Source organism: Hemicordylus capensis, chromosome 10 (assembly GCF_027244095.1).
Source record: "Hemicordylus capensis ecotype Gifberg chromosome 10, rHemCap1.1.pri, whole genome shotgun sequence".
Lineage (NCBI taxonomy): Eukaryota > Metazoa > Chordata > Lepidosauria > Squamata > Cordylidae > Hemicordylus > Hemicordylus capensis.
In genome coordinates, this window is record NC_069666.1 from 25,954,117 (window position 1) to 25,977,599 (window position 23,483).

The 23,483-nt window shown below is 47.0% G+C and overlaps 1 protein-coding gene across 6 annotated transcripts in view; it reads left to right on the forward strand.

Moving 5' to 3' along the window:
- ENTREP2 (endosomal transmembrane epsin interactor 2) overlaps positions 1-23,483 on the forward strand; it is a 314,260-nt gene that overhangs the window by 256,600 nt on the left and 34,177 nt on the right. For 5 of the 6 annotated variants that reach the window (XM_053273181.1, XM_053273176.1, XM_053273178.1 and 2 more), the window contains exon 5: positions 11,747-11,854. The exons of the other annotated variant lie outside the window; for it this stretch is intronic. In XM_053273181.1, coding sequence (XP_053129156.1) covers positions 11,747-11,854 — 108 coding nt within the window. The remainder of the gene's footprint in view (positions 1-11,746; positions 11,855-23,483) is intronic. 6 annotated transcript variants of the gene reach the window in all.

Here is a 23,483-nt window from a genome sequence, read left to right on the forward strand (position 1 = left end):
CTTTTCTCTTGTTGTATTAAAGCTATAATACAGGATTAATTGCAGGGAAGTTATAGGGAAATACTTGAAATTCCTTTTCCCTCCAGCTCCAATACTTATTTTAGAAACACAACAATCATATTTGTTGCCTTGCAGCCATAGGAGGGGAGCAGGCAGGAGCCCTAAATGGTTCGTGCATAACTTTTTCCATTCCTAGGAGAACTCCTTATATCATTAAGCAATGAATTATTATTATTTTTCTGCTTTAAAACAATTTATTAAGAGAGTGGTCCCCAGAGTAACCATAAAAGCATTATATCAAAATTTTATTATGAAATGACTTCAAAACCGCCAAAGTATTAAGTGAAGTAAACACTTTAATTCAGGCATGCAGTGCTTCTCCCACTATCAGCGCTTGGGGAATTATCTGACTCTGGGGTGACTCTAAACCGTGTGCCCCTGTTCAACTGCATCTGGCTTCTGGTGACCCAAATTTTGTGCAAGGTGCAGTGAAAGGTCTTGCTGGTGAGGAAAAGAGAACCATGTTTTCAAGTGGCAAGATATAGAAAGAGTCCATACTACATAGGAACAGAGAGAATAGGAAGCTGCCATATACTGAGTCAGACCATTGTTCTCAGTATTGTGTGCACAGACTGGCAGCAACTTCTCCAAGGTTGCAGACAGGAATCTCTCTCAGCCCTCTCTTGGAGATGCTGCCAGGGAGGGAACTGGGAACCTTCTGCTCTTCCCAGAGCAGCTTCATCCCCTGAGGGGAATCTCTTTCAGTGCTCACACATCAAGTCTCCCATTTATATGCAACCAGGGCAGACTCTGCTTAGCTAAGGGGACAAGTCATGCTTGCCACCACAAGACAATGTAACAGTTCTTGGCAGGGTGGATGGATTTGCTGGTAATGCTTCAGCTATGCCTTGAGTCCGCCTGCTCCATTACTCTCTGGCTTTTACTGCCCAGAGGCAACATTGTGGCAGGAAGGAAATTCCACTCCCAATATCTAGCCTCATGTGCCTCAGGCTGAGATGGTGAGTGTGAGTGTATGTAGGAGAAGATCTTCCAGAAGCTTTTGACCCTGCCGCTTTTGAGAGGGCCTCTTCTCCGGTGACCAGCCTAGTTTTCCTTCCCACTCAGGTGTGTGGCTGTGTACAACACACCTCAAGCGCTGTTACAGGTAAGCAGCTCTGCTCTCTTTGGCACCAGCCAGTTAGGCCACCGTCATTTGCAATCTGGAGTTAAAAAGCTTGCCTGTCCTTGAGCTTCCCAAGTAAAAAGAGTACATGGAGAGCAATTTCATGGGTGAAGAAGCTTTACTGCTCATTATCTCTTTTCAGGTTATTGTGGGTATATAAGCAATGAAGCCCTGTAATTGAAGTCAATCAAGGGGAAAAGAAGTCTTCTTTACAGGATTGCCAGCCAGGTTGGCTTCTCGACTCCATCAGTAATGATATGAGGCCTTTGAGGTTATTTATCACAAGGGGGCCTTTCAGCAGCAACACACGCTGGTGCTACCCTTTCCATGTTTGTAGAATGAGCCTCCCAGAGCTCAAGGGAATTGGAGGAGCTGGGTGAGGAGCTATGCGCCATATTACTGCAGTGTGCTCTGTGTGGGGCTGCCCTTGTATGTAGTCCGGAAACCGCAGTAGGTCCAGAATGCAGCAGCCAGGCTGGTCTCTGGGTCATCTCGGAGAGACCATATCACTCCCATATTGAAGGAGCTACACTGGCTGCCGAGATGTTTCCGTGCAAAATGCAAGGTGTTGGTCATAACCTATAAAGCCCTAAGCAGCTTGGGCCCTGGGTATTTAAGAGAACGTCTTCTTCGTCATGAACCCCACCGCCCACTGAGATCATCTGGAAAGGTCCGTCTGCATTTGCCACCTGCTAAAGTTATTTTAGAATATTGTTTTTTAAAAAAATATAAATTGTTGTGTTTTAAATTTCTTGTTTGTGTTTTTAACTAATGTTTTATTTTCTGTTTTTATTTTGTTGAAAACTGCCCAGAGACTTGAGTTTGGGGCAGTATAAAAATATGCTAAATAAATAAATAAATAAATAAATACATGAAATTTCCTCCTTTGCTATGCATGGAAGTGAAGCATGATACCCTCTTAGTGTGTTAGCTATATTATCCTTGCCTTGGCCTCATTGATGCTCATGGATCTGGTGGTTCCCAAGACTATGGAATAGTGGAAGCCTTGACATGGGGCATCCTCCCCAAACTAATTGTTTAGTGTGCTGCCTTAGATAAATCCTCCTTCTGAAGGACCCTGGCTATTGGCTTAAGAGACCAGAGAGCCAAGCATGAAATCTAGATTTAGCAGCACTGGAAGGGACCTTGAAGAGGCTTATGGCACCATAGAGTTCGAAGGGACCTTGAAGAGACTTAAGGCACAGAGTTCAAAGGGACCTAAAGGACCATAGAGTTGGAAGGGATCCTGGGGGGACTTCTAGTCCATCCCTCTGCTCAGTGCATGGTAGGGGAAGGGGCATAGAGCAGGACCTTGATGGTCAACCTAAGTGCCTATGGTCAACCTGATATGAGCCTACAAGCCTTGTTATGTCAGCCAAGTCAGCACACTCATCAATATCCAGGTCAGGCACCAGACAAGCACTGCAGAGAATCAGATTAATGGGGCGGGGGGGGAGCGCAGTGTTGTCATCAGCATACTGATAGCTCCTTATCCTAGCTCTCTGGGGTGCCCCGCCCAGTGTCTGCAAACATGCATTGATCTTGTGGTGGGGCAGGGGCCAAGATGGAAGCCCTGCTATTTTTTCATTTTGACTGCTTGCATTAAGAAAATCATAAGTGAAACACGGAACAGCATGTCAAACAGAGCATTTCCCAGAGTGTTTGAAATGGAGAAAGGTCATCTTGGATTGGCAGCCATCTGATTGCTCACTGGTCCGTCTGAGCAGCACCGCACATCATGTTTTCCAGAAAGAGCCAGCATTTGCTGTTGCAAGGCTCTCATTTGTTAGTAGCATGTTTGCATTTTGAGTGTGAAATTCCCCAGATTTGCCATCCATGCATACCATTGAACAGGCGGCGTGATTGATGGGCTGTGATATGAGGCAGTAAGCAGGTGATTAGGCAGAAGTGGAAGACGCTACTTTGGCATCCGTGAGCTCATTTCTGAAGGTGTGCAGGAAAATCCGCTTGCTTGATTCATTAATTTTTCAGAGCTGAGCTACATGATCAGCAGACGCTTGGGGTGGCTGGGGATGATGGGAATTGTAGTCCAGCTACATCTGGAGACCCAAGGTGGGATCACCTGCCTCTCTTGGTTTCTCCTCTGAAACACGGAGATGTCAGTCCAGGAGGCCCTCTTTATGTGCGTGTTGGGGGGGGGTGCCCAATTCTCACCTATAGGCATGAATAAGGAAACAGCAAATAAAGATACCTTACCCCACGGGAATCCAGCAATTAGGTTCTTCACACCAAAATAGGACCAAAAAAGTGAGGGGGACATAAATAAAAGGAGAAAAGCACAATAAAAAATAAGAGGAGAAAAGCACCCATGCTCTTCAGGTCTCCAGCTCTCCAACCATGTCCCCTGAAACCCCCCAATCAGCAATATTTTGGGCGACTGCCAAAAAACATTTTTTTAAAGAGCGACAAAATAGCTTTGTGCTGTAAAATGGCAGCCAGAAATTACATTGGAAGTCATTTCTGGCCACTCAGGAACCATGAAAAGGCAGATTTCACCTATTTTTTTAAATGCCATGTTAATGAAACCAGATCTTTAAGACCCATCTGGAGTTACATGAAGCCACGGTTGTTGAAACCATGGATCATGAGGGTACTACCCTGGCTGCTGGAGTCTTGTAATAGTGTATGTGAAAATGTCTTCAACATGCAAATGCACTATATAAATCCTAATATTATGATGAATGGTCAGTTGGGAAGAGCCGTGAGAAGTACGCACAGTTCTTCCAGGCACTTGTCCACCCAGTGGTGTAGATCAAGAGGCCAACCGGGGGAGAGAAAGTTAATGTTTGCAAAGGATAGCAAACTGTCTGGAGCCTGGCCTTCCAACCAGCTCCCTGGTGTGTGCACCCTCCAGACAGCCCCCTGGCATGCCCTTTGGCAAGTATCCCCACAAAGTGCAAATGTCAATCACCATTTTGTTTTATAAATTAGGAACAAAGGTCTCAAATGGGTGTGTGTGTTATAGACTGACCTCTGGATATAGACGTGAGAGTTTCTTGAATATTTATGATGTGGCATCAGTGTTTAATTTTTTCCCCTTCAGGGCTTGGTGGAGAAGTGTTGTCAGAAGAATAAAGTAGTTTTGCAAATTACTGTAATTTTCCAAGATTATAGCAGATGTTCATCCACTGAAGTCTTAAATAGAGTTGCTTTGAAGAGAAGTAAACATGTTTTGAATGATCAGACCTCTATGTAAGATGCTCACAGAAGCTGCCACTTGTGTGTATACGTGTGTGTTTTTAACGGGGCCAAGTTTAAGGGCTGTGAAAGAATGGCATGTGCAATATTAAGCTGTCATTTTACTGCGGAGAAATTGTTATTGTGTGATTGGATTTGGATTAACTGCTGGCAGCTCTAGACAGAACACAGCCATGCAGAATGTGACTTCTGTCTGTTTAAATTTCCAGGGCTGCAAAATACATCTTTGGGGTTTTCAAATTATAGCTTAGTGAGGCCCTTCTCTGAGACATTTAACCTTTCCAAGGAGCAGGCTAATTTTAGCTCCTTTTTGTAGCATCCAGCGCGTATGCCATCTAGACAGAGGCTGGCTTGCAGAGAATGACACTCAGAAAAGCTTCCCAAGTGCTGCAAAGTGTGTGAAAGGAAACTTGCCCAAGATATGTAGAAGCAAAGTCATGCTCAAACATGGGTCCCCAGATGTTGTAGGACTTCAAACTTTGAGACCCCCTGTTGAAGGCTCTGTGCACAACTAAGGCAAATTTCAGAGCCTAGCATGGCCCCTGAAGGAGACGCCTCATTAGATCTGAAGGGCTGGCCCCAGTATGTAATAATTCTGTCTAGCTCTGATCTTCAGGGACCAATGGTATAGCATCTGCTCTGCATGCAGAAGGCCCCAGGTTCACTCTCTGGTGGCATCTTCAGGTAGGGCTGGGGAGGACTCTTGCCTGAAACCCTGAAGAGCCACTACCTGTCTGTGTCGGCAATACTGAGCTAGATGGACCAAGGGTCTGACTCAGTAGAAGGCATCTTCCATTCGAGCCAGTTACCACCAGCCATGGTGCTCTCCAAGGTCCTGCAGCTCTATTCCAGTCAAACGGACATCCTCTTCCTGGCTACCTGCGACACTGTTCTCCTGGGGATCCCGTCTAGGTCACCCATTCTTTCGTCAAGACAGGACTAGCTGGACTTTGCTTGGAAGATAGGTGGCAAAATCTGAGAAGGGGGGCAGCTCACTCAATAAGATGTCTCCAGTTTGCTGTGTTCCATCGCTTTTTGCTGGGCCCCGAATGTAGCAGAAATGGAATTAATTATGCCAGGAATTCTCAAACATGGGTCCTCAGATGTGGCTGAACTGCACTAACTTGCACAACTCTCACAAGAGTCTTGGAGACTCTTGTTCTTCCTGCTCTCCCTCCTTACTGGGCCATCGCAGCCAGCACACGCCCACTTGGGACTCTGCTGCCTCGCCCCTGCCCACGAAAGGCATTTGGCCAGATTTGTAAAGGGTGCAAAGGGACTATTTAAAATCAGGCAGGCTGATGATGAGGGGCCATCGGCTGATGAGGGCAGTGCCTGACCTGCCTGAGGAGTCAGAGCATGGAAGGCCAGAGAAGGGGTAAAAGTGCTGGAAACTCCCCTCTCTGGCAAGGCAACTCAGAGGACGTTCTCCTGTGCTCAGGAAGCAACCACCAGAGATGCCAGGTGGCTGAGAGGTGTGACAAACTAAAAAAGAAAAAAAGTAAATGTTCACCAGTGTAAAAGGTAGTGCATTCAGCTAATGTCAGTGGCCGGATTGTGTATGCAAAACATGTATGCAAATCAGGAAGAATGAATTTATCTCACACAAACTCTTTCATAGATATGAAATGTGGTGTATCTTTTAAAAAATTAATTCAGATGTTATTGGCATGGACATTTGCTTCTGTTTGTACACAGCACACTTGCTTCTGAGGTGTACGTTATGATCTCCTTATCTTATCTTATCTTTTTTAAAACCGTAGCAGCAACAAAAAATAGGTTTGGAGGGAAATGAGATTCCCACTTCTATTTCAGACACTAGAAATAGATGGGTGTTAATTAAAAGTGGTAGACCAGAGGACAAAACAACATTATTTATGGCTTTAATTTTCCCAACATTTCTCTTCCCCATCTCATACCACTTAACTTTTAGAAATGGCGGCCTTTAATTAGGTGCAGTGGCCATTATGTGTAATACGGGCTGGTTCTTTTTGCACGCCAGGCATGTCATATATCAAATATTTGCCCATCAGCCCTGTGAAATAATCATGAGAGCACTTTTTATAATTATCTTTCAAGCATGTGCAGTCTAAAACTGATATTGAAAATGGGAAAAGGCCAATGACCACAAGGGCAAGAAACTGTTTATTGTGGCCCTTGGAAGGGGATCTGGGCTGAAATCAAACTTGCTGTGTTGGTATGTCTGACCAAATGGGTTTGCCTCGTATCTGTTCTCATAACCGTTCACCTTGCGTCCATCCGTATAGCCCTCACATCCACCAAACTTAAAAAAAATCCCTCCGTTTTAAAAGTGGCTTGCTATATTTCAGCCGGGGCTGCTGTTCAAGAAACCCAAGGCCAAAGTGTCCTTAAGAACATAAGAACAGCCCTGCTGGATCAGGCCCAAGGAAGCCCATCTAGTCCAGCATCCTGTTCCACACAGTGGCCCACCAGATGCCGCTGGAAGCCACAGGCAGGCGTTGAGGGCATGCCCTCTCTCCAGCTGTTACTCCCCTGCAACAGGTACTCAGAGGCCTTGGGTGCATTGCGGGTGGTGGTACAGAATCCTGCCACCCAAAGGGGAGGGTAACTCAGGGATCACCTGCCTTAGCATAAACCTGCCTGTCCCTTGGGGTAAGCTGGGGGCGAGCTTCTCTGGGTCTCCCCTTGTTGCAGTTATGATCCAGGAACAGGCTGTTTCTGTGGTGGCACCCTGTCTGTGGAACGCCCTCCCTGGGTCTGTACACCTTCTACCTACTCCTCGAAGTTTTTGATGCCATTTAAATACAGCCCTCTTTGCCCAGGCATTTTAGTTCAGTGTCTTGTTGCATTTTGCTGTGTGGTAAGATCTTAACATCTTCGCCAGGTCACATTATCCTCTTCTCTGCCTTTTTCTGTCTGGCTTTGTTCTGATTTTGCTGCTGTTCCTTGGCTTTGCTTGTTTTATGCTTTTCTGTCTTATAAACCACACTGAACCATTTCTGAAGGGGCAGGATATAAGTGTATTAAATAGATGAAGCAACGCTCCATGAGAGCCATTGTGAGCATACTGCACTGGTTGTGTGTGTCCATGCTCAATTCAAGATGTGGGCTTGATTGAGTGATTGACTGATATGTTGGGTTTATATACCGCCTTTCATTAAAAAGGCGGTATGTTTCCGATACGTTTCCAAACAAGATGTTTCCAAACAAAATACAAAGTACTGGTTATTACCTATAAAGCCCTTAATGGCTTAGGTCCAGGGTACTTAAGAGAGCACCTTCTCTGTCATGAACCCTGTCGCCTATTAAGATCATCTGGAGAGGTCTGGTTATGGTTGCCGCCATCTTGTTTGGTGGCAACTTGGGACCAGGCCTTCTCTGTGGCTGCCCCAGGGCTGTGGAACACACTCCTTGTTGAAATAAGAGCTTCTCCTCCTCTGTTTGTTTTTAGGGGGACCCTGAAGACGTACCTATTTCCCCAGACCTTCAACTGAGACCAAATTTTTAAATTTTAATGTGTTTATATCTATTATGATTTTTATCTTTATCTTAAATGTTTTAAATCTTATATTATATATTTAAATCTGTACACTGCCGAGAGATCTCGATATTAGGGGGTATATAAATTCAATCAATCTGCAATACATTTAAACCAATCCAAAACGTGGCTTTGCCCTTTAAAGCCCAGAACAGACAGTCAGGGTCTTGAGTTTCTCAGGGGGCACCTCCTCCCACATGGAACTCCCCGTGATTTAAGATCAGCTGAGAAGAACCTGCATCAGAGTCCTCCTTGTTTGGGGGCGAGATTGGCCCGGTCTTCCAAGAAGATGGCGCTCACAGACTGGGGTGTGCGTGCCAGGGCCTTGGCCCTTTCCGGCCATCCTGTGGTCTTTGGATTGATCCGTCCGATTCCCCTGAGTCAGCTGAGAAAGGCCTCAAGACTTGCTCTGCCTCAGTGCATCCTTTTAAACAGCTGGGATCCATTGACCCATTTTTCGGACCGAGAGCTTTTTCTGCAGGCTGGCAGCTTTCTGTATGCAGATGCCAGAAACATTAAGGCAGAAGCACCTAATGGCAGCCGACGGGGCGGGGGGGGTAGACACTACATGAGATACCGTTGTTTCTGGTTCCCAGCCGCTCTGGTGGTTTCACTTTCTCTAATCCCACCCTGCCCTGGCGTTAAGGAAAGCCATGCTGCTGCAGGCTGGCCATTCATCAGGTAAAGCTGCACAAGTCAAGTCTGCACAACTCTACCTGATGAATGGCCAGGAAGCATGGCTCTTCTTAACACTTGGGCAGAACAGGGCGGGATGTGAGAAGTGGGCCGCCGGGAAAGATGCCTGTGACTGGCACCCCGCTGTTTGTTGGGATGAGTTACTACCACCAAGACCCATCTTCTGTTTCCCCCACTGAACTGCACTGAACCAATGAGGCACCCGTACATTTGGCTCACACACTATGGAAGTTCTGTCAGTGATTGAGAGAAACAGAAACCTCGCCCGTCTTTAAGAGAAAGGTCTGGATTCTGCGGAGTCGTCTTTTCCCACTGCGTTGGTCTGTCTGGCCTTTGTTAACAGAACATTTCCATGTATTCCCTGTGAACTTAGCTTGTGCCTTGACCGCTCCATCTTTTGCAAGCATTGCTAAGGCTGGAGCAGGAGGACCTCTGAGGATACATCTGTTCACCAGCAGGTGCAAAATTAAGAGAAGTAAGGAAGCAAAGACATCTTCTAAAATTGCTAATTTAAAAATAAATAAATAAATCAGCATTATTCTGTACTAGAGGGAAGATGGCAGAGTTAAGATAGGGGACTGGAAGGGGCTGTCAACCAATTAATTAATTTTTAGTTGACTAATCATCTGCTCCTCAGCCAATTACTGTACTGATTAAATTTAAATAAATTTGCACATTAACTAAACTTCAGTGTAAGTGCCTTTTTCAGATAGTGAAGAAAGTGCATATTAGCTGTTCTTGGAATCTTGCCCTGTTTCCAAACAGTGTGGACATATGCAGCTGCCTTTTACTGAGTCAGACTCTTGGCCCATCTAGCCTGGGATTGTCTGCTCTGACTGGCAGCAGCTCTCCAAGGTCTCAGGCAAAGGTCCTTCCCAGCCCTGCTACCCAAGGCACTTTTTCATAACAGGAGACAGCAGGGACTTGACCTGGGGCCCTGCGCATGCAAAGCAGGTGCTCTGCTGCTGAGCTGTGGACTACACCTCCCATCATCCCCAGCCACACTTTATTGCTGCTGGGATGATGGGAGTTGTAGTCCAACAACAGCTGGAAAAGCCCTGGGCTGGCCGCCCTGGCGTATGCAATTGCATGTACACAATGCATTCTCTTCCCTAGTGGCCACCTGTGGTCTGGGTCTAAATATTCTTGGCCTCACTCAGCCTCATGGATGTCAGCATGGTTAAGGGAATGAGAAACTGGCATTCGGCGTACATGCAATCCAGCGCCAGTCCAGTGAACAGAAGATCTAATACTTGAGTGTATGTCTACTTCTCCTTCAAAACAGGGAAAGAGAAGGTGGTGATAAGCATGGACCGTTCCCTTTGCTAAGCAGGGGTTGCCTTGGTTTGCATTTGGGTGGGTATCCCCTGAAGGGATGAGGCTGTGGCTTGGTGGTGGAGCATCTGCTTGCAAGCAGAAGGTCCCAGATTCAACCCCTGGCAGCTTCTCCTGATAGGGCAGAGAAAGACTGCTGCCTGAAACCTCCTGTCTGAGCCATGGTCAGTCCACATGGACCAGGCTTTCCCCAACCTGTGGCACTCCAGAGGTCACTGAACTACAACTCCCATCACCCCCAGCTACAGTTTATTGTGCATGGGGATGATGGGAGTTGTAGCCCAGCAACCTCTGGAGTACCACAGGTGGGGAACCCCTGGTGTAGATGACGCTGAGCTAGACGGGCCAGGGTCTGTTCCAGGAGGCCTCAAAGCATACCTCAGAATGCAGGACCTCAAAAGCATCTCTCCAAATACAGAATGATCCCCCAGGTGGAAATGTAATAGGGGCACCCATAGCACTAGAAAAGGGGGGTTCATAATAGAGGTTGAAGCACACAGCAAGCAAAACCTGATGGAATGATGGGACTGTGTGGGTCCCGTTGACCCGTCACACAATCAGTGTTCTTCATTATAGGACTCAAGGGCCAGGGGCATCCCCACCACCGCCCACCCGGCATCAACCCTAAGTGCAGTTTTTGGACCCGTGTGAAGCTTCAGCCAGAGCGGAATACTCTGCACAGTCCCTCTGGCACCATGCGGAGATGACCATTGGATGGCCATTGCCACTGCATTGCTGCACACGACCCAGTTCTGGTGGGCTCCTTTAAGGGAAACTGAGCCCTCTTGAGCCTTTCCCGGAACCATCCTGAAAAGGTGGGCACGGAGCCCTGGGGAATGTAGCCCTTCCCAGCACTTTCCTCCTAGAGCTCTTCAGAGAAGGCTCCGTCTCTCTCAACGGGCCCTCCCAGCACTAAGGAAAGCACAGGACTGGGCAGAGGTCAGCAGAGTGAGAAATGGCTCTCGCGTTGAAGGCTAGTTGCTGTTGTTTTGCCAGGGTGGCCCCCACTTGGAAAATAGGGAAGACCACTTGCGTATATGGTAAAGTAAAGTTGTGCCCTCGAGTTGGTGTTGACTTGTGGCGACCACAGAGCCCTGTGGTTGTCTTTGGTAGAATACAGGAGGGCTTGACCATTGCCTCCTACCGCGCAGTATGAGATGATGCCTTTCAGCATCTTCCTATATCACTGCTGCCCCGATATCGGTGTTTCCCATAGTCCGGGAAACATACCACCAGGGATTCGAACCAGCAACCTCTGGCTTGCTAATGAAGTCATTTCCCCGCTGCGCCATTAGATGGCTCATTGTGAATATGGCAGTCTAGTAGTAAGCAGGAATGTTACTTACAGACATTAAGGAATGTTTTACAGGCGTTATTTTAAAAATAATAATTATATAGAGGCCTAATCAGAAATGTGCTCAGACGTTGCTGGATTAAAAGTTCTCACTCTGATTCAAATGGATGCCTTGTATATATTGTCTCTAACATATTTATTTATTTAATGTATTTTTATGCCACCCCAAACTTGTGTCTCTAATATAGAGGGTGCTTTTTAGTCCTCCTTCTGCCCTGACGAGCCCGGTGTTAGTTTGTGCACAGGGCTTGAGCCAAGAAAGGGTTACAGACCAGGTAAATTGGACAGCTCTAATGGAGACCCACATCAAGCAGATCACCACTGACAGCATTTATTATCCAATCTGCTGCAAATGTTTTCAGTCCAGCCGTCTGTCTTGCTGAGATAAGGAGTGACATTCTGCCGTGTGCCTGTTGTTGTTTTTTTTCCCCTTCTGCAGGACCTCTTGTTCAGTGTGTGCGCTCTCAATATCCTCTCGACTATTGTCTGTGCTTTGGCAACCGCAATGTGCTGCATGCAGATGGTTTCGTCGGATGTGCTGCAGATGGTGAGTGAATCCCAGGGAGAAGCACATCCAAGCATCGATCTCTTTGCCTCTGTAGATCAGTGCCATAAAGGCAGGGCTCACCAAGACAAGGGTCTGGTTTCTGCCTCCAAGGGTCGGTCTTGGGATGTGGGCAGCAATAATAATGTCCCCAGTGAGAACGCGCTTGTCTACCCTGTTCTCCTGAACCATTCACCCATGCCGACAGGAGTGGGACCTTCAGAAAACTGAGAGTTGGGGGGGGGAAGGTCGATGATATGGGAAACCTGTGACCTGATCTCTTGTCAGGAAGAGAAACTCCCCCCAATGCTCTGTTCCCTTAGGCAGTAAGGAACAGGCTCTGTTAATGTAGACTGAAGGGCCATCGTGATAGCAGCGAGCAATAGACCACTCTGCCCTCCCCCCTTTTTACGTTTCAAAATTCTGCGCTCTCATTGGCCAAGAGCACCATGCTGCAGAATGCAAAAATTCTTGTCATGTCTCCTCTGCTTACTTCACAAACCATGTGTATGAAGGCTGTGATGTACAGGCAGGACTTAGAAAACAAACCTTGGGATGCTGATTTCCTTTCATTCTGCCCCAAAGTAGTATTCTGTCTTCGAGCCAGGGAGGCAGTATGAGAACGCTCTCCATTCATTTGGCTGTCTCCTCCAATCAACAGGTACATACCAAATTCTGCATTCTTCAAATATCCAGCACCACCAGGCAGTGCACATGCTATGCCTGAGCACACCAAACAGCAACACAAGTGTGAAGCACTCAGGGAGGCAAACCCAGTGGCTGAAAGAATGCTGCTTGTTGATTGTCGTGTCACAGAATACTTGACCCCTCTCTGCTCTTAGTAATCTGCTTTTGGAGCTCTGCTCTGACCACTCAAGGTCCACCTCGGTAATTTGAATGCAGGAGTTAGCAGCAGGCACAGAGCCTGATCGCCAGTGGCCCGTGTCTGGCTGCAGTGGTGGCCCCGCTCACCCCGCCCCCCACGTCTGACATCAGACGTGGGGGGCGTGGTCTGATTCCTGAACAGAGCTGTGCAGCTCCATTTGGGAGTTGGAGTCCAGCCGGTGCTGCATTTGCAGCACCAGCCATTTAACTCCCGAAGGGGCCACACAGCCCCTTTGGGAGCTAGACTGGGGCTGGCGCTGCATTTGCAGTGCAGCCAGGAGTGGCCATTTAACTCCCAAACAGGGGCTGTTTGGCCACAAACTGATGGGAGTTGTAGTTCAACAGTAACTGGAAAACCTAGGTTGCCTACCCCTGCGCTAAAGGGGGTCTGGATTATAGTCAGGGGCTGCTGTATTAGTGATCTGGGCTTGCCATGAAGTGATTAACTGTCCAGTTGACCTTGTGCCCAAATGAAGCCCCTTTGGGTCAACCCACAACCCTCTTATGAATCAACCCAAAGAGCTTGAAACCTTTTTGAGAAAATGAATGCCAGCTGACAGCTGAAGGTATCCTAAATATTAGCTCTTGGCTGCATAGCTAGCTCTACAGAGCGACTCCCTCTTTCCCCCTTTTCTCCCCACTCCCGCCGCCCCACAAATTCATGATGAGCTGCAAGATGCCCGAGATCTCCGTCCTTATCACAAAGGCAGTTTCCCCACCTTGCCATAATGGAAGGGCGAGTTGCTGGTGCTGATCCCAGCGATAAGGGACGGCCTGCTTAGTGGAGTGTAACCATAGCATCAAACAGGAAGAAGTGCAGCCATGAATATTCAGGGGCCATTTAACACCAGGGTCCTTTTATGTCAGTTAAAAGCATTTTTCGTCAGAAATTGGGAGGGAAAAACACACCTTGTGTCCTTCCTGGAATGTTAAAGTGGGCCTTTGTTCATCCGTTCACAGCCAGGCCCAAAGAGAATTCCTCTTCCCCTTCTTTGAGCCTTGGTCAATATTTCTTTCTTCTCCCCTTCTCTAAGTGCAGCATGATTCTAACTCTAAACTCTAACTAATCTTTGCTGAACCTTCTATGTCCAGGACAGTAGCAGCACGAGAGAAAAAAATTAAGTGGGTGTACACAGCTGGGGGGCACAGGGCTGGGGCAAAACAGCATGTCCGAAGGCCTCCTTAACACTTCGATCTAATATACATCATATGTAAAACATGCACACAAACATACACATTTTGGCATTCCACACTTTTGCATGGAGGCAGAATTAATGCAGCCCTCCCTCCTTCATTAAAGGATGTGGAGAAACGACTGTTTTTTAAAGGGTGGAGGAAAACAACTCTGCACCAAATTGTTCACACACACACACACACACACACACACACACACACACACACACACACACACACACACACACACTGTAAGTCACACAGTATTTTTAACACGCGGGTTCTTGAGGGCCCAGACAGCAACTGAATGAGCAAGAATGTGAGGCTGTAACAAGTATATTCATGCAGAATATGCTTGTGGCTGATTTTGCTCTGCTCTTCCCCGCCCCCTGCTGGATTTTACACAGTTCCTCCCCTGCAGTTAAAAACCATGTAAAAATGACCCTCTTAAAGTGAAGTGCTTGGTCTTAAATGAACTCACTCTCACTAGAAACAGTTATAGGGAATTGGACTGAACTCTTTTACACTAACTGTACTAGGTTGTAGATAAGTATTAAGTTAGTGTTACGCAAGATGTCGGTTTTTTAAAAAAATCTCTGTTACTTTAGTGGCTAGAGTTTTCAGGATTTATTCTGAATGAATGATTTCAGAAATTAACAGGTTTACAATAACCTGCAATAATCTATAACCATTTTAAAGGAAAAATCTAATTTTAAGCCAAAACTACAGCCTGATGGAAAGTACCATCCATCCAAATTATTGACAGAATGCCCACAGCTCCTCCATGTCAAAGGAAGAAAATAAACACTCTGTTGGCATTACATTAGAACAACACTCATCATCTTCACAAATCCTACTGCTCTCTGTTTCTTTCCTCGTATCCACTTTCTTGCCTTTTGCCACCATTCACCAAACCCATGGAATGGCTAGATTGCTCCTTAGGAACATGGGAAGCTGCCTTATAGCTGATCAGACTATTGGCCCATCTAGCGGTGTACTGTCTACATTGACTGGCAGCAGCTCTTCAGAGTTTCAGGCTGAAATATTTCCCAGCCATATGGAGAGGAGAGCTGGGCTTGTGGTAGCAAGTATGACTTGTCCCCTTAGCTAAGCAGGGTCTGCCCTGGTTGCATATGAATGGGAGACTTGATGTGTGAGCACTGTAAGAGATTCCCCTCAGGGGGATGGAGCCGCTCTGGGAAGAGCAGAAGGTGCCAAGTTCCCTCCCTGGCAGCATCTCCAAGATAGGGTTGAGGGAGATTCCTGCCTGCAACCTTGGAGAAGCCTCTGCCAGTCTGTGAAGACAATACTGAGCTAGATAGAGACCAATGGTCTGACTCAGTATATGGCAGCTTCCTATGTTCTGATCTGGAGAGGCCAGGAATTGAACCTTTGATTTTCTGCCTGAAAAGCAGATGCTCTGTAAATGAGCTACAGCCCCATCCCTATTTCTGCCTTCCATTTCAAAAATGTCTTCCGTTTAATACTTCTTCAAAAACCATGTCTTCTGCAAAGGCCTTTAGAAGATTACCATAGATTCTTGCATTGACTCCTGGATTTATGTTACAGCTTCTGTAACAGATGATGTGACTGTCTCCATGCCTAACACATGTAGCCAAGATAATGCAGGGCAATTTCTATTTCTAGAGCCCTCTCACTGGAGAAATCTCCTAATCACTGTGTGGTTGCTTTTGTTCTCTTTCACTTGAAGCTCCTTTATAATTTCTCTGCAGCTCCCTATGTTCTTGTGTTCCAAAGAGAACTAAAATGTCTTACTCCAAAGCCAATTTACCTCGGTCGACAAGAGAGAGGGGGCAGGGGATGGCAGGCTGGGCTTGGCAAAAGGGAGGGGGTGAGGGGATGGCAGGTGCAGGCTTCACGAGACAGGGAGAAAGGGGTGGTGGGTGCTGGCTGGGCTTAGAGAGAGGAGGGGATGGCGGGTGCAGCAGGCTTCGCGAGATAGGGAGAGAGGGGGGAAGAAAGACAGAGGGATGGTGGGTGCTAGTTGGGCTTGGCAAGAGAGGGGGGGCACGAGGGGGTGGTGGGTGCAGGCTTTATGAGATTGGGATCGGAAGATAAAGTAAGAAAGCTAAGAGCATAGGGCAGGCTTGAGGGGGGCAAGAAAGCACTGTGTGGTGGGGTGGGGTCTTCAAGCAAGCACAGCCAACTGTGCTTCAGCCACACACAGTGCAGATAGCACCACCATACCACCCCTGCCCAGCCCTCACCAGTCGCCACCCACCCAGCCCTGCAGCCGCCGTGACCCAACTCCCACAGGCTGGGCTGGCAGGCAGCAAGCATGTGCTCCACACAACTCGCTGTGAACGTGGGACTTGTGGGTGGGGGGCAAGTAGGAAGAGCTCACTCCCGGTTTTCCCCACCACAGCTTTACTGGTCTCTTTCCTCAACCCCGACTAGTCCCAGCCACCTCCAGCTCTGAGTCCAACTGTGGATCTTTTCAGAAGACTCATGAGAGGAGCCCTTGGTCGTTTGCGAGACTTCCACTGAGCTCTGCAATTCAGATGGAGGTAGGAGGTGAGAGGAGGAGGTGATATGCAGTGGTGGTGGGGAAAAGGCAGCAGGAGCAGCAGCACGAGGCGGCCAAGCTGAGAGGCAGGCTGCTCACCGCTCGCTCAGCCAGTGTGCGCCACTGCCACCATGGGGCCAGGGCAATCGCCCCGGTCGCCCTGCCCTAAGGACAGGCCTCTACACAGAAGAGACAAAGTGCATGTGTGGACAGGCAAATCTAATCCCATGTATTAGATTTCTGAAACAGAAATGGGAGAGCTACTTGTCTGAATTGGCACTCGCCCATGCTTCCCCGCACAACACCGAAGCGAAACTTTCAAAATCATCTTAGTCAGTGGCTATTGTCACATCCTGTGGCAATGAATTCCAAAAACTATCTGGTCCCCCAGGCCACGGGGCCTGTGGGAACTGCTAAGGCATCCCCTCATCCCTTCCAAGGTGCCCCCTCTTTTCCAGTTTTGCCTCTCTCTCCCATCTTACCCTGCTTGCAGGCTGGCCATTCATCAGGTAGAGCTGTGTAGGCGCAATTGAAGCTTGTGAGAACCAGAGGCAGCTTCACCTCATTTGACACCCCCCCACCCCGCTTGTTAAGGCGAGCTGCTGTTGCTGCTGTAAAACCATTTCCTGGGGTGGACTCCAAGTACTAGTGTTTTTAAAGAGGGACACAAATGCCAGTCCATTCCCTTTCCCCATACCATGCAGAATTTGCAGGCTTCCATCAGCATCTCCCCCCTGAGCCATCTTTTCTTTCAGCCTCTGGGATTGGGTTGACTGGGGCCCTGTGGGGAACATGATGGTCCTTTGAGGCTTCATTGATTTCCTTACAAAGGTCAAGAATTCACAGCAGAACTTCAACCTTCAGCGGCCACCAGGTGACAGCGCTTCTTTATTTGAATAAGTCACGTCACCCTTCCCAAACATTATCACCTCTTTCCCCGCGGATGACGTAACCCCTTCCCCATCTCTGCGGGACTCTGATTCCTTAGCAACCCGGAGTGCAAATCTATCATCACCAGCATAAAATCTAATTCCATGCACCGTGAGTCACCTTCTGTCTTTATGACTTGGACACTCTGTAATCACCCTGGAGTCGGCTCTTTGGGAAGAAATATTCTTAAATTATGCACAGGGTTTGCCATTTAAATGCCCCACGGAATTGGAGAGACGAGCTGACCAGAAATCATACTCCCCTCTAACCTCACCTTAAATTTACTACAGAATTGGAAGAGGGTTAGTTTAAATTTATTTTTTAAGGCTTGAGGAAGGAATTTTGGTCCTAATTTTATCCTGACAGCAGTTTTCCCTGGAATTGTAGTCCTGCTTTGGAATGGCAGTCAGTAGTCTTACTCTGGGTTTCTCAAGAGGTGGAAATGAATTTCCTGCTCAGAGTTTGTCAATAGGAGGCAGGGAGGAATTAACATTTTTTGTCCCATCATCACCCAATTAAATAGATTCTAGTTGGCTGTGTGAGGTTTAATCAGTTAATTGATGGATTGATTATGATTACGTCTGCATGTATTTGCATAGGAATAAGACAACAGTTGTGTGTGGGGGGTTGGTGGGTATCATTGCTTTGTTTTAGATTATGCTCACATGTCTCAGTAGGCACCAACCTAGCTTTCTCTCCTGCATGACACAGAGAACAGTGAATACCACTTCTTAAATAGCTGCCACCCATGGTTTTTTATACCAATGTTAAAAATTAACAATTTTTTAAACATCTGCTGCTGAAATCATCAGGATTCCCCTGCAGGAGATCTCTTCCAGATTTCTCTCACACATCAGGTCTCCCATTCATATGCCACCAGGGTGAGCCCTGCTTAGCTAAAGGGGACAAGTCATGCTTGCTACCACAAGACCAACTCTCCTTTCCCCTTTGCTAAGCAGGGTAAACCCTGGTTTGCATATGAATGGGAGATATGTAAGCACTGTAAGACATTCCTCTTAGATGGGGCTGCTCTGGGAAGAGTATCTGGCATCTCCAAAATAGGGCAAGAGAGACTCCTGCCTGCAACCTGGGAGAAGCTGCTGCCAGTCTGGGTAAACAGTATTGAGCTAGATGGACCCACGGTCTGACTCCTTAGAAGGCAGCTTCCTATGTTCCTACTATTGCATCCCCTCCTCTCTCTCATTCTCCATTTTCCTTCCATTACTCACTTATTGAGTTTCTGCATCAGGGGTTTGGGTTTTTTTGCCTCTACTTTGGTCCACACCTGGGTGCTCCCCGCCACCAGCTTGAGTCCATAAACCTTGAAACACCGGGATTTTATGTGTTTTTAGATTTATGGAGTCGGGGTAGATGTGTAGATGGATCTGTGTATGAAGAGTCTCATCTGGTGTAGATTTGGTGGGTAGATGCTCAGGAAATCTGTGTATTCCTAGGAGGGGAGCTTGTGGGGTCCCTGAGCAATAATGTAACAATATGCTTTTGCATTTATAGGGTGTATTGTGAATGTTCAAAGGGCTTTGTGTACCTTGGCTGGGGCCCAATAGAACTTTCACAACTCGTTCCAAATCCCCTTGTGAGGAGGTCAGTAGCCTCATGTTTTCCACTCACCCCCCACCCCCATGAATGCATACAGCCCCTTAAACACACATACCTGGACAGGATGTGGCCTGCAGGTGTGTTCTCCCTCCCCACCCGCAGTGTATACACAGGAAGGGAACATGAGTATAAAGTCCATGATGTTGCCATATTAGGATGACCATAGTCATGTTGCCAATTTGTTCCTTTTTTTCTAAAGCTGTGGTTCCCAACCTTTTCTTTTATTCAGACCACTACATCATTATCTATTTATTCGATTTCTAGACCATCCTTCCAAAAATGGCTCAGGGTGGTTTACACAGAGTAATAATAAATAAATAAGATAAGATGGATCCCTGTCCCCAAAGGGCTCACAATCTCAAAAGAAACATAAAATAGACACCAGCAACAGTTACTGGAGGCACTGTGCTGGGGGCGGATAGGGCTAATTACTCTCCCCCTGCTGAATAAAGAGAACCACCATGTTAAAAAGGTGCCTCTTTGCCAAGTTATCAGGGGGTTCAAAAGCTTTTGCAGACCACCATGTAAGCAAACAGTTTTAAACATTTTTAACACAGCCTATGGCTGATGGGAGTCAAACCAAGTCGATTTTGACTCCTGGCAACCACAGAGCCCTGTGGTTTTCTTTGGTAGAATACAGGAGGGGTTGACCGTTGCCGCCTCCTTCACAGTATGAGTGGATGCCTTTCAGCATCTTCCTATATCGCTGCTGCCTGATATAGGTGTTTCCCATAGTCTGGGAAACATACTAGTGCAGATTTTAACTTGCAACCTTTTGCTTGTTAGTCAAGCATTTCCCCGCTGCGCCATTTAAGGTGACCCTGAAATGAAGTTCATTGTGAATAAGAATGGAACATTACATATGAGACATAAGAGGTACACAGGGTTTTATTACTACTACTACTACTACTACTGCCACCACCGCCACCACCTCATCTTCCCACCCCAGACCACCTGCAGTATCCTCATGGACCATCAGTAGTCCTGGGACCACATGTTGGAGACCCGTGTTCTAAACTAAAGAGCCCCAAATAAGAAGGTCATAGGGACATAGGAAGCTGCCATAGAAGTCAGACCATTGGTCTATCTAGCTCAGTATTGTCGACTCAGACTGGCAGCGGCTTCTCCAAGATTGCAGGCAGGAATCTCTCTCAGCCCTATCTTGGAGATGCTGCCAGTCCAGGAGGGAACCAGGAACATCAGATGCTCTTCCAAGAGCAGCTCCATCCCCTTAGGGGAATATATTGCATTGCACACACATACTCTAGCCCTCTGATCATCATGCTTGCCTTCTTCTGCACCTTACTCACCACTCTGCCATACTCCCTTCCAGAATATCCAGGACTAGTGCAAGATTGATTTACCACTCAGTAGCCACTGGGGATGCGTAAATCCTTCTCAGAGAGCTGGTATATTCCTTGTATCTCAAGCCTTTTGTAAAGCATTGCTGTGTCACTTCCTTTATTTGTGTAGCACTGCCATTAGGACCCACCGACACCTGCTACAGGCCTCTAGCTTCTCCTCCGCTCACTTGATTGACAGGATTAGGGCCATCTTCCATGTTAATTTGCACTCGGCAAAGCCTTTCCACGACAGCATATATCCATGGGAGCTCTCAAGGCAGTTAGTAACCTTTTTATGGAGGTGACAGTTCTCAGAAAGGTATCCAATTAAACATTTATAGAACAGCAGTGAACCTTGTGTCTTGGTGCATCAACCCCAGATGCTGGTCATAAATATGTGTGAGGTAAAGGTCAAGTGTGCCGTCGAGTCGGTGTCGACTCCTGGCGACCACAGAGCCCTGTGGTTGTCTTTGGTAGAATACAGGAGGGGTTGACCATGGCCTCCTCCCGCGCAGGATGAGAGGATGCCTTTCAGCATCTTCCTACATCGCTGCTGCCCAATATAGTACCAGCGGGGATTTGAACCAGGAACCTTCTGCTTGTTATTTAAGCATTTCTGGGCTGCTGCTCACAGTGATAGGGTGTGTGGATTATTCTTTTTTGGCTCAACAAGTTTGGCTCAACAAATGCCGCTGAGGAAGGATGCAAACGTTTTGGCGTGGCAGTTGGCTCATAGGGGAAGTACTGTAGGTTCAGAAGAAAGGAGGAAAGACTATTTCATGCAGAGCGTCATTAGTTGAAACTCACTGCCACAGGATATGGTCAACATCATGGAGGAGAGCCAGTCATGAGAGCCAAGTGGAAACTCTGTGCCAGATGCTGGGGGAAAACAAATAGGGGGTGTTGGGGAAGGTGTGGTCCTTATGCTCTGTTTGTAAGCTTCCTAGAAGCTTCTAGATGGACACAGGATGCTGGAATGGTGGGATTCATGCTTCGTCCAGCGGGACTCTTCTACGACTCCTTTTAAAAATGTCTTTGGGTTATTTTTAGTTGTATTTTCTTGTGGTTTTTCCTTTTATGTGTTTTTATTTGTATGTTTTATTTCACTTTTGTTTCATTGTTTGTGAGCTTCCCAGAGTACAAGTGTTATGGGATGGCTATATACATAAAGATGTTGTTACTACTACTACTACTACTACTACTACTACTACTACTACGGCCCATGGGCCTGAAGATGATATTTATTTATTTATTTATTTATTTATTTATTTATTTATTTATTTATTTATTTATTTATTTGGTTTTTATGATGCCCTTCCGAAATGGCTCAGGGTGGTTTACAATTAAAACAAAACCATTAAAACCAATAACAGTTAAAACAGAAATACAAACAATGTAAAACATCAATTAACAATTAAAACATCATAAAAAAACCAATCAGAACAATTAAAAAAAAACACCCTGAAAACCAGGTTGCAACATTAAAACTATTAAAACTAATTAAAAACCCTGGAAGGCCAGGCCAAACAGGTTTTAAGGGCTCTCCTGCAGGTCAGTAAAGAATTCAGAGAATTCAGAATTCAGATATGATCTACGTATGAGGGTGGGCAAAGTTTCTCAGCCTGCAAAGCAGATTCTAAAATACTTTAAAGCATGGGAGAGGGAGGAAAACTTTTCTATCTCTCTGTCTGTATCATGTATAATTTTAGAAACCTCTATAATATCTCCCCCTTCTGGTAGTTATCTTTCTTCTAAACTAAGGAGCCCGAAATATTTTTGCCTTTTCTTGTAGGCTCTGTCTCTGCTCAAGGTGAGTCTTTACTTCCAGCACCAGATAGGAAAGGAGGGAGATGTAGGAAATGGAGACAGGAGGGCAGAAAGTTCTAAGCGTGAATAGGATCTCAATGAGTCATGTGGAGAATGGTGGACCCTCCTTGCTGATCCTAATGGATGAGGGGGCTCATATTGCGGGGAGGGGACTCTTTCTGGGGGCTCTTCCAGATCTATTCCAACTTCAGCACAAATTCCGAGGGAAGATGTAACGGGAAATCCACACGGCATTCAAGTACACTGTGTACGTGCTTTGCTCCACATGCTGACAATATGTGAAACAACCATGTCCTTTCAATACTACTTATAACTTTATTATAACTTGGAAAAGGCACAGCTTTTTCACAGATGGTCCGTGGGTGGCACTGAGATCTTACACCAGGGCTGCCCAACTTCGACCTGACCCCCCCGACCCCAGCTGCTTTTGGACAACAATCCCCATTGTCCCCAGCCACAGTGGCCAGTAGTCAAGATGGTGGGATTTGTAGTCCAACATCTGCAGGAGTGCATGAGTTGTGCAACCCTGCCTTGCACAAGGTGCTTGTATGTCATGCAGACATCCCATTACATCTTCTGTCAGAAGGTGTGCTGAAATTGGAATAATTCCCTGTCGGAAAGAGCCCTGAGTAAGGGCTGAGATCCAGAGAACCTTAGGGACATAGGACGCTGCCGTTTACTGAGTCAGATCATTGGTCCATCTGTCTGGCTCAGTATTGTCTTCACAGACTGGCAGCAGCTTCTCCAAGGTTGCAGGCAGGAATCTCTCTCAGCCCTCTCTTGGAGAAGCCAGGGAGGGAACTTGAAACCTTCTGCTCTTCCCAGAGCGGCTTCATCCCCTGAAGGGAATCTCTTACGGTGCTCACACATCAAGTCTCCCATTCATATGCAACCAGGGCAGACCCTGCTTAGCTATGGGGACAAGTCATGCTTGCTACCACAAGACCAGCGCTCCTCTCCAAGGTTGCAGGCAGGAATCTCTCTCAGCCCTCTCTTGGAGAAGCCAGGGCGGGAACTTGGAACCTCTTGCTCTTCCCAGAGCAGCTCCATCACTTAAGGGTGAGCACATTTTACTGTGCACACATCAAGTCTCCCATTCAAATGCAACCAGGGCAGACCCTGCTTAACTTAAGGGGACAAGTCATGCTTGCTACCACAAGACCAGTTCGCCTCTCCACTGCTGCCACTTAGTAACCTTTGTGCAGTCACTAGGTTGTCGATGGGTCTTGAGGTACTGCTAGGCAGAGGGCTCCATACAGAACCTGCTACAATCTACATGTGTGAGCACTGTAAGATCCTCCCCTTAGGGGATGGGGTTGCTCTGGGAAGA